This window comes from Pogoniulus pusillus, chromosome 9 (assembly GCF_015220805.1).
Source record: "Pogoniulus pusillus isolate bPogPus1 chromosome 9, bPogPus1.pri, whole genome shotgun sequence".
NCBI lineage: Eukaryota > Metazoa > Chordata > Aves > Piciformes > Lybiidae > Pogoniulus > Pogoniulus pusillus.
In genome coordinates, this window is record NC_087272.1 from 8,876,232 (window position 1) to 8,893,057 (window position 16,826).

The 16,826-nt window shown below is 43.5% G+C and overlaps 1 protein-coding gene across 1 annotated transcript; it reads right to left on the reverse strand.

Moving 5' to 3' along the window:
* Positions 1-1,225: 1,225 nt before the first annotated feature.
* ETNPPL (ethanolamine-phosphate phospho-lyase) lies at positions 1,226-16,292 on the reverse strand. Its single transcript, XM_064148472.1, has 13 exons — positions 16,135-16,292; positions 13,712-13,830; positions 13,395-13,554; positions 12,481-12,555; positions 10,531-10,624; positions 9,512-9,628; positions 7,678-7,760; positions 6,983-7,208; positions 5,872-6,026; positions 5,145-5,234; positions 4,757-4,887; positions 3,882-3,949; positions 1,226-2,823 (listed from the first exon to the last, which is right to left on the reverse strand). Exons 1-13 carry the CDS (start codon positions 16,188-16,190, stop codon positions 2,692-2,694), a joined length of 1,506 nt encoding a protein of 501 aa, XP_064004542.1. The 5' UTR covers positions 16,191-16,292; the 3' UTR covers positions 1,226-2,691.
* Between the last annotated feature and the right edge of the window lie 534 nt (positions 16,293-16,826).

Here is a 16,826-nt window from a genome sequence, read left to right on the forward strand (position 1 = left end):
AACATGAGGAGAAAAACAAAAGTGGCCTTTTTTTTAATCCTGCAAGTTTAGTGAGTTGAGCTGGCTTATAGAGGCATCTGATGAAAGGGATAAAGTGGAGGCAGACCCATGTGGCTACCACTAGGAATTTCATACCCAAGGCTGGAGAGGCAAAGAAGAAAAAAGGAAAACAGAGCTGGGAAGGGAAAAAAAAAGGACTTGCCTGTTCAGGAATGCATTTGATCAGCTGACTGGAATTGTGCTCTGTATTTAGTCTTAATTATTTCTGCATCCACTCTCTCATCTTTTGCTTGGTCTCTTCTAATTAGTAAGCCTTTCATAGCAGGGATTGTGCATAATCTTTCTGGTAGACCCTCAGATACCTACAGGAACATCGGCAACTCTAATAGCAGTAGCAATTCTAGTTCTAGTAGGTCCCACTCAGCTGCTGGTAACTGTTGGATTGGCTTCTCCATTGAAATGTCTGTTTCTTTTCAGTGTGTGTTATAGAAGTGCTAACCCCTCTTTAAAGAAGGCAGAAGACAGTTGCTCTAGGTAACACAGAGCCAATAGGTAGAAAAACTTCCTGACTTGTGAAGCAGGAGTTGAGTGATAACCAGTAGTGAAATAAAGCAGTAGTTGTTTCAAGTACTTCAAGAAGGACATAAACAAGATCCAGATAGAGGTATAGGTGCAGGCCTCTTCTGTTTATGAAGTTGTAATCTTCACCTGCCCTCAGGTTTAAGCTACTTGAAGGATTTTTCTAGTTCTTTAGCATGCTTTTGGAAATTGAGTATTAATGACCTGTGACAACAGCCAGTCCCATAGTACAGACTTGTGAGGTCTGTGCTTTGAACCTAACCCTTCCAATAAAGCACACAGGCATCTGCTTGCTTGGAAGCCCAAGTAGCCCCACTCCATACAGGGAGTGACCTAGGCTGTGCCTTTGGACAGATACCAAAGTAAGTCGGCTTAGATCCTTCTGTTGTTTCATGTTGGAGGACACAGTGTAATGTCATTCTTGGTACAGGGTTAGCAGAGGCTGAACTGTGGCAAGTGGGGTAGCACCTTGCTTCGAGGGTAAGAGCTGCCAACAGCTGAAGGCCATATGAAGCCTCAAGGAAACACAGCCCAGCCAGTTCTGCTTCGGCATGGAGGCAATTCCCAGCCACAACTGAAGTTCCTTCCCTTGTCAAGATAGTGAAGAATAAAATCAGAACAAACCCACTCTTTGTGGAAGACATCATCATTACAAATGAGAGATTTATTTTTGTGGAAGAATTATTCAAGGATCCTGAAAGAGAAAATAAGCCAGCTTGAGGATGTTGGAAGGTGTCACACTGGAAACATCCATATTAGCACAGCAAATTATCTAAACCATGGAATTAAGTAAGGTGCTCAATTTTCAGTTGTGTCAGTAGGGTCAGCAGCAGCAATTACAAAATAGCAGAACTTAGGGTATTAAAACTGAAGAGGAAATAAGTGTAATATATATATGTATATATATTTTAAAGTATAAACCATTTGTAAAGGCCTCAGTGTCTTCCATAGCATAAAAACCCAACAGAAGTAGGGCTTGAGTGCTCTTGTTAAAATTAACACTGATAAGGAGTCACATCAGACTAAGCATATCTACAGCACAGGGACAGTGTCTGAAAAGCAGTTGCATGCATGTTTTATGCAGTGGTCCTCTCCTTTTAGTCGTCTGTCAAATGCTACCATAGATATTTATGTGTCAGGATCCCATGCAACTGGTATGTGACTCTTCATCACTCCTGATAAAAAATAACAGCACTGCTCCAGCAGGATCACTCAGTAATTCCTACAACTGTCAGAGCAACTAAAATCCATGGGGATGCAAGCTGGGCTGTCCCTGTGGATCTCATTGTGAGAGACCCTCAGGTTGAATTCCATTGATCAGCATGTTCTGAAATGATACATAATCTGTTTGCCTTTTTTTGGAGAGGGTTCAACAGATAAACTTTTTGGGAAGAAAATTCCTGAAGTCTTACTCTGTATAAATAGTTATCTTTAAAAGTTGCTTTATCCATAGATAATCAGGATCCAGATTCATTTTCTTGGAACACAAAGTGAGAATGCCCTGCATAAACGTTGTGTCCCTACACACACAGTGGTAGACTCTTTGTAGAGCACTGTTGACGTTAAAAAAGCTAAACTAATTTACATCAGCTGGGATTATGGTCCACAGGACCTAAGTTACACTGAAAGATAATCATGGTTTCACTCTCAAGCATTGCTTTATGAATTCAGCCATTAAAACATGGGAAGTAATTAACATCTCAATATTACATATTGAAATTCAAAATATTATCAAAATAGTATGTTAAGCATACAATTTTAAACTTAATAGGACTGGCATTTGCTCATATGATGGTTAAGTAATTCAGATTCTGTGTAGTACAGGTAAATGCACAGATTTCACTGGGTTTGTGCACCTATGTCAAGCCTGCTAACAGCACCAAGGTATCCGAGTATCACTTCTGTGTCCTGTCACAGTGAGATTCCAAGCCACATGGTGCAGTTCTCATCTATCTGAAAAGGTATTTTAAACTCCTACTGAAGATAACAGGAATTCAGGCAGCTTGTGGAAGGTAGGACTAGGCTTCAAACAGATCCCAGGACTTGGACTATTGCACTCTTCATCTGAAAAGCTGGACACAAGTTCAGACTGAATGAGGGAACTTTCTTTCTTCATGTTCTTATTCTTTTACTTGGCACTGTGCGTTTTTTGGAATAAATCCCATTCTCCTGTCTGCAGGCAGCTCCATTCATATGGTTGATGCTTTCATGTGCACCTTCTGGCTGAGAAGTCTCTTCAGTTGTCTGAAACAGAAATGAAATGTGAGCAAAGGCACTTACAATGGACTTGGTTCCTGTTCGGTCACTCTGACCCTCCTCTTTCAGTGGCACAGCTTGTTAGCTTTGAAAGAAGCTCCCTTTCAACCTCTAAAGTTCTATGATTCTGTGAAATGTCTGTAACAGAGGCTTGCATCCCAAATCTAGTGTTACCTAACAGCACTTAGTTCTGGATCCCTCAATTCAGTAAGGAAGGGTAACTGCTTGAGAGAGTCCAGCACAGAGCCACAAAGATGATGAAGGGAGCAGAACATCTCTTTTATGAGGAAGGGCTGAGGGAGCCGGGTCTGTTTAGATTGGAGAGGAGGAGTGATCACCTCATTCATGTTTATATGTAAAGGGAGAGTGTCAGGAGGGCTGAGCCAGGCTCTTCTCAGTGGTGCCCAATGACATGACAAGGGGCAATGGGTGCAAGTTGGAGCACAGGAAATTCCACATGAAGATAGGAAAAAACTTTTTTCACAGTGAGGGTGACAAAACACTAGACCAGGCTGCCCAGAGAGGTCATGGAGTCTCTTTCTCTGGAGATATTCAAAACCTGCCTGGACACCTTCCTATGTGACCTGGTGATCCTGCTCTTGCAGGGTGGTTGGACTAAATGATCTTTAGAGGTCCCTTCCAACCCCTCATGCTCTGTGATCATCTACATAGCCAGTAAGCCACCAGGTCTCAGCCTTACCTACCGTGTCCCTAGACAACTGAGTATTGCCTTCCCACCATTCACAGCATCACTGGAGAGCTCACCAAGGAACAACTCAGTAAGCTTTTCTAGAGTGCAGTGGTTGACATGTTTTTAAGGGTGTGAGAAATTCTATATGACTTATCCAAAGTTGGGAATGCAAACTAAGAAGACCTAATTTGGACACATGTCAGCCATTCATACTCAAAGAGCTATGGTGGAAACAAAATCCCTGGAACTCATCACCCATACCACCAAGAATGAAGGTGTGCTCTACCAAAGTAATTTATGCTTGTTTTATCAAACACTTGAGTAAGAGTTGAAAAAAAAACAAATCCAAACATACTTTTCTTTTACACTGAGTGTTTGTAGATATATTATTTTCTGTCTTCATTCCAGTTGCCTCTTCCACTTCTGGAAAAAAAAAAAATTAAGTTGTAAAGAACCAAGGCTAAGTAAGCATACAGTCAATTTAACAGGTGGCTGAAGTGAAAAAGATGCCTAATTAGTTATTCCTGAGCTCTTATCGCACAGAAGAATGACTGGAAAATGACGAATCCATCCTAAAACATTTTTTCTGAGGCAAATGTGTGAGGAACTGGGGGTTTGTAGACAAAAGAACTAAAGGTTCAGATAGACCTTCCAGAAATTAATTCTGCCTTTGTCACAGATTCATAGAATTATTAAGGTTGGAAAAGACCTTTAAGACCATCAGGCCTAACCATAATGCAACTATCATGACCTCTGTCCTGACGCACCACATGCTTCTTGAACACCTCCAAGGTTGTCAACTCCACCACCTCTCTATAACTCCTGTTGTTATAATAATCTCAGGAAATAGGACCATTCAGTGTAGAATGGACTTGGAAAGTTCTTATGCTAATAGTGTACCTCATTTTCCCTGGGTTGGTCCCCAAGTAGATGACAAATAGTGCTTGAAAAAATTACAAACTCAATTTAAGTGAGATGATCATCACGTGAGTAGTAGCGCTGAGCCTTTGAAAGAAAGGATCAAAAGCAGGATTTTGCCTACAAGTTTGGGTAAAGCCCATATGGGACTTTTAAAATGGGCATTAAGAACAGCATTTTGGACAAGTGCTAAGAACTGCAGTTGATAACTTTCCCTTGCATGTAATGGACTAGAATATGTTGGCTGATGTCACTCATGGGTCACCTGGAAATAAGAGAAGAGTACTCCTTCAAGCTCTAAAGCATACATACCTGTGAGAAGGGTATCAATTGTCTCCACTGCGTGTTTTGCATCTTCTGTAGTGAAGCACATTGGTGGTTTAAATTTTAGTATGTTCCTGTGGGGTCCATCTGCACTAAGAAGGATCTGATGCTCTTTCAGCCTGTGGAAAGAGGAAACACCTGGGTTAGACATAGGTATAAAACTAGAGCGTGTCTTGTCAGATCCTGGATGATCTTGGAGGTCTCTTTCCAGCCTGGTTGATTCTGTGATCCTTCAGATCCTTCTTTTTCTTAATGATCCTTCAAATCCTTCTTTTTCTTAACACCATGTTCTCAAAAACTAGACAAAGTTAAACTAAAACTATTGACCAACTGCTGGGGAGTATCTTGAGCACATAATCTTTAGAAAACCACTTACTTGTAAATAAGGTGAAGGGCTTCAGCTGTGGCTGGCGTTCGCTTTTGTCGGTCTTTAACCAAGTCCACTCCAACAAACAGTCCAACACCCCTGAAATAGACAAAAAAATGCAGACAAGTGAAATCCAGTGGCATTAACACAAGTCTTCTGCTGCAAATACAAAACTCATTCCTAACAACTGTAATTTCCTTCCCTGGGATAGGCGTGGGGAAAGAGCAGGAAAGGCTTTGGTTGCCTTTTGGCAGTGTTCAGACGATCAAGTGGGATAACAAATATTTTTATTTAAATAAATTTATCTGGCTCATTAATGCTAAGTGGCCAGATAGGAGTCATAAAATATTTTTTTCCTCTCTTAATATTGCAAACTTTAAGGCAGAGAGCTGTGGAAGAAAAATAACCAAACCCAAGAACTAAAAGAACCAAAACACTATAACCTCTCCTCAAAGAAGAATATTGAAGGCAGTTATCATGGTAGCAACATCAAATGAAGAAAACCCACAGAAAGATCTCCAGATGAGGTCTCCCCAACCCCAACAGCCATTGGAAACTGGGCTATTGCACGTGCATGGCCCTGTCTCCTACTTCATCCCATAGCTTTCCTAGTTAGCTATACTTATGCCTAAGCAGGTAGATGATCAGTTTTGGGTAACATAATGTTTCTGTGTAAACTTCACGATTTTTCTGGCACAGGTATTTTTCCTCTCTGACATTGCTGTAAGGCACCTACCTGACATCTCCCACTAAGGGATGCTTCTCCTTTAGCTCAGCCAACAACTCCAAGAGATAATTTCCTACACGGGTAGCATTTCCCTGGAGATCTTCTTTTTCTATTATGTCCAACACAGCCAGACCAATAGCACAAGACACTGGGTTGCCTCCAAACTGATAGGAAAGACATATTAGAAAACAAAATCTATCATGAACGTTCATCTGTTTCTCTCCATGTAGTGTACACTTGCACTTTCTTGCTTGGCATGTTGCGAAAACAATTGAAAGAGGTGGGGGCTGTGTACTGTGTAGGCTGTGGAGCACCATCTCCCATAATTAGGGCAGTGTGAAAGGCCCAAGGGAGGGGTTCTCTTCTTTTTCTGATTGAACAGGGCTGGGTGCTAGGTTGGACTGGATGATCTTGGAGGTCTCTTCCAACCTGGTTGATTCTATGATTCTATGATTTTTTTACTTCAGGCTTTAGTAATTTGAAAGCCAAAGTCTTCAAGCTGCTGTCACGGTTTGCTGATTGTGAGTGAAGGTGGAATGCTCCTGTGAAGAGCAGTGGGGGATAGATGTGATATTTCTTGAACTGCAGGGTATAAACTCCATTGAAATCAGGGGGATTCATGGTAGCCAGAAAGAAGGCTCAGTCACAGGAGAAGAAAGAGGATTCAGTATACAAGAAGAGCGCTGCTTCTCTGTGGCATGCACTCAGCTCAAATATTTCCTGGTGAAGGGTCACCGTTTTTTAACAACTGCAGAGCAAAGTCTGCCAGGGCAGAAGCCCCATCAGCAGAGTCCGACTGAGAAAATGAGATTTTATGTGGTCAGCATTTCAGGGAGGGAGAAGAGAAGGAAGAATTTATCTGTACAGATGTGAGCTGAGATGCATGACTTGCCTTAAAGCTAGTGCTGGTCTGTATTGAGATATACCGCTTGATAGAAAGCATATTTCAATGTCTTTGCTCTTGCTTTTAGATATTAGAGTAGATTAAATATTAGGCTGTGGTCGACTTGAGCTTTTAGTAATGTGATTACAAATGTTAGTTCAACCAGTTGCACAGCTTCTAACTGCTAAATGCAGACCAGAAGGAAAAAAAAAGACAAACCTTCACCTACAAACTTACTGTATTGAAATACTCCAGTCCAGAGGCACCGAAACTTTCAGCAATTTCCCTTGTTGTGACCACACAAGACATAGGGTGGCCATTACCAATGGGCTTTCCCATGGTGACAGTGTCAGGCACAAAGTCTTCTCCTTGCAGCTGGAATGCCCAAAAATGCTTCCCAACTCTACCAAAGCCAACCTGGACCTCATCTGCTATGAACACACCACCTGCAGCGTGCACGTACCTGAAAACAAAGAAGGTAGCTTGAAACACTAGTGCTGAGTCCCACATTAGGGAAGAAGAAAGAAGGTGGCTGCAGAAACATAGCTACAACTATATCAACCAGTACAAATTTTAGTTTGCTAAATGTTAAGGAAAAAAAGGTATCTGGTATTTTGATGCAAAATAGGGGTGCTGTAATGGTACTGCATGGTTTTTTTATATCTGATGGGTCACCTTTACCTTCCATCAAATTTACAGCCTGCAGGTTAAAGACAGAAAAGGAAAGAGAAGTATCCACCTAAAAACAACTAGTCAGCTGGTGTTCCATAAAAAAATGGAAGTGGAATCAGATTGTTCAAAAAGTTAAAAAGGAGCCAGAGACAGCCAAGAAAAAGAAGGGCAATAGCTGAATTGACTAAATAAGCCTATGGTGAAAACCTGTTGCTTTGGTTAATTTCCCAGTTAATGCTCTTTTGAGGTGATGTACTTACTCGGCCACTTTCTGGAAGTAGCCCACTGGTGGAATCACTTGGCCTCCACAGCTCTGCATGGATTCAGCTATGAATGCAGCAATCTACAAAGAAAGAGCTGTGTTCATCAACTTGGCCTTTGCACAAATACCTAACAGTCTAGAAACAAATGTTTAAATGTCTGCCTTAATTTAATCATGGAGTGGGTTGGACAGCTGAAGGCTCTTGAGAACAGCTATGGCTAAAGAATGGATTCATTTTCTAATCTGGGGTGCCCAAATTTGCAGTAGCCAGGGTCATCTTTGCAAGCTAATGGTAAAACAAGTGTCTCCATTAAGGTCTTGTTCTATAGCTTTCAAAGTGAAAGACACTTCCTGGTGTCAGAGGACATTGGATCAGGCTGCTGGGAGCTCTGTAAATTTGCTTACAAATTTTAGTTTACAGGGGACACACAACAGTGTTTTCCCTTTTCCCTAAGAGGTTAATGAAACCTGCTTAATGGCAGGGCTCTTCATTAACAGGTCTGTGTGGTGATCAGCTATTTTGTTCAGTCCTAAACACCGAGTAGAGGTGGGTACAAGTGGGTGAGGTGACCTGAGGCTCTGCTTTGGGCAACCCTGCCTAATGCAAACAGCTATACAATTAAAATGTCAACACAAGGCACTTGACAGAAGAGGAGAAAAATTCTACAGACGAAATAAATGAATCCAGTTGCTAGGAAAGAAAAAGAAAGTTATTTCAAATCAGGAAGGGGGTGAGAGCAGCAGATCAGATAACACTGGAACAGCAAAATTCATTTCTTGCGAACAGCAGAGGTCTACACAGAAGAGATATGATATTACCCCATAGTCTCAGCACAAATCTGCTATGTAAGGGAGTGCATCCCCACAGCACTTGTGAACCCCTCCCTGAGCATCAAGATGTCTCTCTGGACTGGTGCAGTCTTCCTGGAAACAAGGCCGAGCAGTAACATGTAAAGAACCATAAACTACATTTGAAGAAGCACGCTATGGCCAAAGAGTACGAAGCTTCCTATAGCAGCTGAGGCTTAGCCTTTAGCACAACTTGTCCTGCCACAGGTCTATGTCACCAAAACCTAAGAAATATGCAAAAGAAGGGAAACAAGGGAAGAAAAAAACAAAAACTATGCATTAGTAGAGAATAAATAAAGTGTTGATGAAGAAACTAAAAGAAGAGTGATGTTAAGTCCATTGGACTAGAGGGCAACACGTTGTTCTAGTCTCCACTGAAGTCTTCTGTGACCTCAGTGGGCTTTGGCTCAAGCCCTGCATGTCTCAAGATGCTAATGGCATCATGCAAAACATTAACACCCATTCAAGTAAAACTGTTCAGAAATTGTCTGGTTTTATCAAGGTCACATTGGATATGATTGAAAGGTTCACTTTTTGTTGGTTTTTTTTTTTTCTTTAAAGATGACTCCCAAGTAATCTTAAGCTACTAGACGCAGAAATGGAGTATGAAGATTTTATCTAGCACACTTTCTCCATGTCCTGGAGGCTTTTCTATGTCTTTGCTAGAATTTGTGATGTAGTTTCTCAGCTGACCTCAAAGCTTGCCTTAAGGTAATTGCAGTCTACTGATTCAATGCATAGAATGGGAAATTGAACTGCTTTGGTGATATCTGCTTATTTACAACTGTATAATTGACCTTTTCATTGATGACTACAGAAGCATCATAGGAGCATCAGATAGAAGAATTCTGAATACAGAACCCACTATAGAAAAATGAAGGGCAAGGGGAAGCAAGGGAATGTGTCCTTAGCTGACTGTTTCATGCCCCTAAGCCACACTTAATAGACAAAGCCTCTGCATTTCTAGAGTACAAAACACACACCTTGCGTCCATTCTTCTGTGCTTCCTCAATAATCTCTTTTACCTCTTCAGCATAAGCACTTGCTGGGTCTGGGTGGTCTTCTCTATATTTCCCTCTGTATATATCTGGAGAAGGAGCCTGAAAAGACCAAGGTTTAATTTTTATTTGTTTTGTTTTTAATTCCATTCTTCTATTAACCATTTACTTTATTTCCTGTTGCTCTGCTCTTGCATCTCTCTGCACAGATAGATAACAGGAGTTAGTACAGCCTGAGCTTCTGCAGGGAATTGCAAAAATGCCTATGAGCTTAAACTCGATCTAACCCTGTGATGTGTTCAACATTGTGGGAGGCAACTGTTGAAAGAGCCATCATCTACTTTAGCCATCTTTCAGGACTGTCCCTCCCCTCCCCCAAGACAGAATACTGACTCCTTATCCATAATCTTATTTCAGTTTCTTCCAGTGTCCTAGTTACAATATGAATCTCTATTACTCTCCACAAATAGTGCTGCTAGAGATTCAGTAAATAAGAGAAAGGAAGTGGTATAAAAAGGTGGATACTGTTTTGGCAGTGCAGTTAATGTAAAGAGACCTTGGTAGGAAACACCTGCTCGTTGCACACCTCTGGGCTGAGAATGTTTTTTGGCTTTGTAAGGTACACAGATTTGGCTGAAAATCAAAACAGTATCCTGCTCAAACTTGTGTGAACCTGTGGAGTCTGCTTTTCCAGTTTTTGCCAGTAGACACCAAAGTCCTGCACATCTTCGGCCAAACCACTGCAATAGATATTTGCTAATTTCTTCAAACTCTGCAACTACACAGTGCAGTGACTCACAAAAATTGTAGCATCATGAAGGAAATCAGCCTCACAGCTGAGTACCCTCTTAAAAATCTTAAATAATTCTGCTTGTGACAGCCAAGTGCTTGTACTCCAGCATCAGCAAAACAAAATGAAAGTGTATTTACACCAGAAGTGGATAATTCAGAGTGCTGCATAACAGGCATAAAAAAAGACAAAAAGCAAAAATAACCACACTTACCACATGTACAAACTCCTTCTTGCTGTCCTTTCCCAGCTGATTAAATTTATAGGGGCTGATGTCAATCAGAGATGTAACATGGCCATGGTAAGCACTGCACAAGTGTTAAATATTGAAGTCACTTTCCATCAAATGTAAAGAACAGCTACATTTACAACCGTGCCCTTAAATAATCCAGAATAAGCAACTGTATCTGCAACACAGCAGCACTTTGTGAAGAGATCTTGATTGAATCTACTCAGTCTGTGTCTCAAAGGCAATATGAATCATAAAGTGGCTTAGGTTAGAAGGGACCTTTGAGATCATCTCCAACCTCCATGCCATGGGCAGAGATGCCTCTCAAATAGAGGCTGCTCAAGGCCTCGTCCAGCCTGGCCTCGAACACCCCCAGGGAGAGTTAAATTCATTAGCAAGACCAGGAGGTTTTTTTCTTGCATAAAATCAAGCACCAGGATGGGGACAGATCAAGACGATGTCCTCTGCCCTAGCAGCCCTATCTAGCAGTTGTAGGGTGGGGGTCAGCTCCCTTGTTTCCAATCTGTGAGCCCCACCCTGGCCAACACAAGTTTTGCAAGCTCTACTCCAACATCATTGCAAAGACTCTCAAGAGCATGCACTGCAGCAGAAGGTAGGGGAGATCTTATGCAACAGCAACACACTGCTGCTTGCCCTGGAGGACCAAGAGGCTAGACTCTAGCAGAATCCACTTTGAGGATACAGTTGGATATTGTTTGACTTGCAGAGTATTGCTGAACTTGGTTACTACTGAGGCCAGTTTGATTAAGAAATGAGGAAACAGCCTTTTGAACTCAAGGCATGTGCAGCTTTCATTCAGGGAATGAACACTCCTGATCAGCCATGAGTTTGAAACAGAGGGAACCTCAAACCAAATCAAAGGCATGTCACAGTCTCTCAATAGCACAAACATAGGGTAGAGAGGTTGTTTTCAAACAGCTTTGTCTTTGTAGATTTCTACTGGCCAGTAAAAGAAATCTGCCACTGTATGCAAAGAAACAGAAAGCCTACCCTGAGATGGTAGCTAGGGTGAAAGCCTACAGATCCTTGAAACCTGGGACAAGAAATACTCTGTGGTGCTCAGGAAGACAAGATGTTGCAGAGAAACAGTGACAGAGTCAGCTCCATCCTCCGCCTCTTTTGACAGAAGCTACTCTCAGTGGCTTTAAGTTCTGGCCACAAGTCAAGGAGAGAACATGGATCTGAGTACTGGCAAGTCAAGCTTTGTGCCATTCAGATAGAGACATGTGCTTCTGTTGTTGCTCTGTCTGGACTTTCTTAATAACAGCCTGAGAAGAAGATCCAGGTCTGTATCAGCCTTGCCAACCTTACAGCTGCATGTAGGATAGGGAAACCCTCAGAGGTGGTTGGCCACCTTCTCCGTGGCTAATGGTCTTTTCGGTGCCTCCTGATTTTGGAGCTGCTTAGTTTTACATATGTACTTGTGTTCATTGGAGGGAAGTTGATAATTAGGTCAGCACCATTGCAGAGCCACAGGGTCTGTCTTTCTTCTTGACTACTGAACTTGTACAAAATTGGTACACTTTATTTGCACAAAAAGAAACATGTCCAGCAGAGCACAACAAACAGAAATCCCTTTTCCACAGCAGCCAGTGGCCAGAGCAGACATTGATTATGAAAAACCACATTCAAGTCTCTGGCCTGAATTGCTTTGAGATTCTCTGTGGGAAATGCCCTGTAGCAGGTGAGTGCCATTCTGGGTTGACTGACAAGCTTGCTTTTCAGAGATCTTCAAAACCTGCGTTTATCCAAATGTGGAAAAGGGATTTCCTGACCTGTTCTACTGTGAAAGCAACAGAGCTTTTCTTTCAGCAAGCAGTAGAGTACAAACAGCAGGGGGTTACTGCCAAGCTGCTTCGGAAGTAATGGCAGGAGTTGCTAGCAGCGTTCGCATAAGCTGTTCCATGTACCTACTTTTCAAGGGTGATCACGTCTTGGTGCCCACGGTACTGCCGAGCCAGTCGTAAAGCAAGATCGTTTGCTTCAGACCTGCATAGTAACAGCCACAAAACAGCAATGAAGCACTTCCAATGAAGATGATATTCTGACACACAGTATGAGAGGCTTAGAACTAATGGATGTAACACATCAACACAGCAGGCTCTGTTACTATACGGATTACAATGCCAAGGTTGAGACCACAAATGCCATGTAAGAGGACAAAGGAAAAATAGTTCTTTGTATAAACAGCAGACAAAGAGATGCTTTCTTTCCCTCTCTCAGTTTGCTTGTCGATATCTACCTCCTCTTTGTACAAATGAGATAGCTTTGCAGCTGGGACCCACAAACTCTCCAAAGGCACCAGCCTCGTCTCCCACATCACTACCACAGCTCTGTCTTCCCCAGTGCTTGTACTGAGAGCAGAGAATGCAATTCTGCTCCCCAGATGAAGACTCAGATTTTCAGACCTGACCCATAGCATCCCCTCTACTCAGGAGTCCTTGCAGGTTGTCTCTTCTAACAATGTAAGCGACCACAGACTAAATGGACTTTCTGAACAAGACTATTCATTTGTCAATTGACAGATAACATTCACCAATCTGTATGCAGTGTTCACCAATTTGCAGTCAAATTTGCTTTCCTTGCACCCCCATCCCTTTTGTGCATAGCATTCAGCATGCCAGCTTCACACTTTGACTCTCTTGCATCAAGCCATCGCATTAAATACAATGGCTGTAAACAGGAAGAATCCTTCAATCAGTACTGGAAATATTTTTGTTGCTTATTACTAAGTGCTACTCATTAAGATTTAAACTAAGCTGTTCTGAATGTCCATATCAAACAGGAGCAAAATAGTTGCAATGGAAAAAAAAAATACTGAGACATACCCAGAGTTAACAAAATAGCAAACAGAGAGTTTCTCGGGCAGGGTGGCTGTGAGACGCTGTGCATACTGGACGAGGTTGTCATGCAGGAACCGTGAATTTGTGTTGAGCAGTTCCATCTGTTTTGTGGCAGCCTTTATCACGTATGGGTGACTGTGGCCAACTAAAGAAGAAGGAGTTATTACTAACAAGCGGTCAGTTATTGAACCACAGGAGGAAATTCAGGGGAGCACAGTGAACATCATCACTTGGAAGAGGTGTGTTTTGATGCCTCTTAGCAATGAAGGAACAGAAGCAGTTGTACAAGTTAAACTGCTCACCATGCGCAACGTTGTTGATGCAGTCTAAGTATTTCTCTCCTTTCTCATCAAACATATATTGGCCCTGAGCACGAACTATCTTCAGAGGGTCCTTGGCATAGAAAACTTTGCAGGAAGGCCTGAAAAAAAACCCAAACAGCAGCACCTTTTTAGTTTTCTCAGTTGTTTCCCCTTCTTTGAGTGCTGAGGAGGTGCTTAGGGACATGATTTAGTGTTGGACTTGGTAGTGTTGTTAGTAGTTGGACTTGATGATCTTAAAGCTCTTTTTCAGCCTAAATAATTCTGTGATTCTGTGAGCTTTTGCAGCCCAGGAGATAATCGCCTCCCCCTGCAAAGAGCTTGTAAGTTGTTCGGTGACGATCAGTCGGGGCTCTTTCTGTAATGAAAACCAGCCTGGGCACACCTCCCCAGGCAGAGGGAACAGAAGCAGGGTTTTAATGAGGGATGTTCTCAAAGCATGACTGTCTGCAAGTGGCTTCACAGGAGGGCAGAGACAGCAAGTCATTCCAGGTCCTTATATGTCCTGCTGTGTTTCTAGGCTGTAGCTCTGTTTGTTGACATGCCTTACAAACTTGTTTGGCCGATAGCTGGCTGGGAATAAAGGGGAGCTGTTAAGGGTTGTTTTATACTATAGCCAAAAATACATTACACAACGGGTGGCTGTACTGTATAGAGGTCACAGTCAAGAACAAAACACTAATGCCTTGCAGGCTTTATTTTCAGAGTCGCTATCAAAGTCCTAAAAATTCTCACTATTTTGTCCAGACTTCTTTGGATAAAATCTTTAAAAGCACCTTTTGTAAGCACCTAAGTTACACTGGCTTCCAGCAAAAGTGGGGCTTCCTGTACAAGTATTCAAAGTACTCTTTAGACAGTTTGGGTTTGTTTTGGTTTTTCTTCCCCTTTTAGAGAACATGCCAGCTATGCAATTATGGTGAATGATATTACTGGGCAGAAGATAAGTCCTCTGAACTCTTAGTAATGTTTATGTGGCCTTGGGTAAACACAGCTGTTTTCAGATAATTCAGAGAGTTATTGTCAGGTATGCTAAGATTATGAGCTCATAAAGCCTGACTGTGACTCCTAGAAAGCAAAGTCATTTACCTTTTTCCTTTGCGGTTTTTAGCCTCGTTGCACAGACCTTTTTCTGACATCTTTGGCTATTTTAAAAGGTCTTTTCCAATGAAAATGATTTAATGATTCCTTTGGTACACTTTAAAAGCAGTGCACATTACCATCATTAATATTGGCCATTTCCTGACTGCAGTTTTTGGTTCTGTAGTGTGTCAGTCTGTTCTGCGAAAGCTTCTTTCTGTTTACCCAGTGCAGCCCACTCCTGCAAGCCCTGCACAGGCAGGAGTCCCTCAACACTGATCTGGCCCCTGGAGAGAGGTTGGTGTGCATGCTTTATGAGCCCACGACTTTTGTGACTCTTTAGTGGGTTTCCTATATGTGCCACACACTCAAGATGCAATCAGCAAATAGCCAGCACTGGTTTTAACCATCTGGACTTGTTTTTCACTTGGCGACAGCTACTGGAGAAGGAATTAAAGCTGCACGGTCTGGAGGAACTAATATTGCAACACTGTAGGATCAGATACGTGCACAGCCAGGACTCTCGCTCAGGTCACAAGTGCTGGCAGGCTTCCTGCAGTTCCCCCAGTTAGACTCGGCTTAAGAAATCTCCTCAGCTTCACTTAACAGAGGTGTCTGTTTTTCTCGGGAGTGTGCCATTTATTAACAAAAAACCCCGGAGCCCATCACAGACACATTTGAGTCATATTCCTGGGTACCACATTCTGGCTGCTTGCTTTCGCCTGTTAAGAGTGAAGCAGCATTGGATGTGCTGTGTTGGAGAACAGGTCTTGAGAGGAGCAGCTGAGGGACCTGCGGGTGCTTAGCCCGGGAAAAGGGAGGCTGAGGGGCCACCTGCTCCATCTCTGCAACTCTTTGAGAGGAGGCTGAAGCAAGGTGGGGGAGGTCGGTCTGTTCTTCCTACTGACAGGACCAGAAGAAATGCCCGAGGTTGCCCCAGGGGAGGTTTCTCAAAGGCTGGAACAGGCTGCTCAGGCACGTGGTTGAATCCTCATCCTTGGAGGTGTTCAGAAGAAGCAGAGATGCGGTGCTGAGGGACATGGTTTAGCACCAAACTTCATAGAGCCAGATAATGGTCGGAATGCATGACCTGAAAGGTCTTTCCCAACCTAAACGTTTCTCCGATTCAGTGATTTGTCAGGTTAAAGGGCTGATAGGTTACGTGCCCCTCACTCTAGTCAGGGCTTGCCGAGGGGTCGGAGGGGTTGCCCAATCCTGTATAGCCCCCGGGCAGTGCCGAGCGAGTCCGGCCGCTCGCTGTCACCGCCGGAGACCTTCCTCCTCTTCCTCCCCCTCTGTCCTGCTCCCGGCCCCGCCGCCTCTCCTACCCGATGTGCTTCCTCCGCAGGGCGAGGGTCTCCGCCTTACTGTAGCGCTCCTCCATCCCCTCGGCACTGCTCCGTATGACACGACACGGCGCGGCACAGTACCGTAGGGCACGGCTCGGCACGACCCGCCCGGGGACTCCCTGCCTCTTATGCCAGCGCCGGCGCTCGCCAAACCCCTCCCCTGTGCCTGCCTCCCTCCCGCCTTCCCCGAGGGGATGGCCCGGCCGCCCCCCACTCCGCCTCCCGGGGATTTTCCTGCACACCGAGTCACGGAACGGTAGAGATTAGAAGGGCCCTCTGCAGATCACCTAGTTCAACCCCACCACTGGAGCAGGGTCACCCGGCGCAAATCACACAAGAACACGTCGAGGTGGATTTGGGATGCCTCCAGAGATAGAGACTCCACAGCCTTTGTGAGGAGCCCATTCCAGTGCTCCAGCACCCTCGTAGTAAAGGATTCTTTCCTTCTGTTTACATAGAACCTGCTGTGTTCCAGTTTGTATCCACTGCTCCTTGCCTTGCAAACACCACTGAGAAGAGTCTGACCTCATCATCCTAGTGCTCATCCTCTAGATATTGATCAGCATTAATGAGGTCCCTCCTCAGTCTTCTTGCAGGCTAAACAGCCCTAGGTCTCTCAGCCTTTCCTGGCAAGGTCTGTGCTCCAGTCCCCTCAGCATCTTACTCACTCT

Coding starts and splice junctions, on each gene's coding strand:
- ETNPPL (XM_064148472.1), bottom strand. CDS start 16,190: ATGGAGGAGCGCTACAGTAAGGCGGAGACCCTCGCCCTGCGGAGGAAG. Junction 13,831..16,134: donor CTGCGGAGGAAGCACATCGG/GTAGGAGAGGCG, acceptor GTTTTTTTTCAG/GCCTTCCTGCAAAGTTTTCT. Junction 6,027..6,982: donor GACTGGAGTATTTCAATACA/GTAAGTTTGTAG, acceptor CTTTCCTATCAG/TTTGGAGGCAACCCAGTGTC.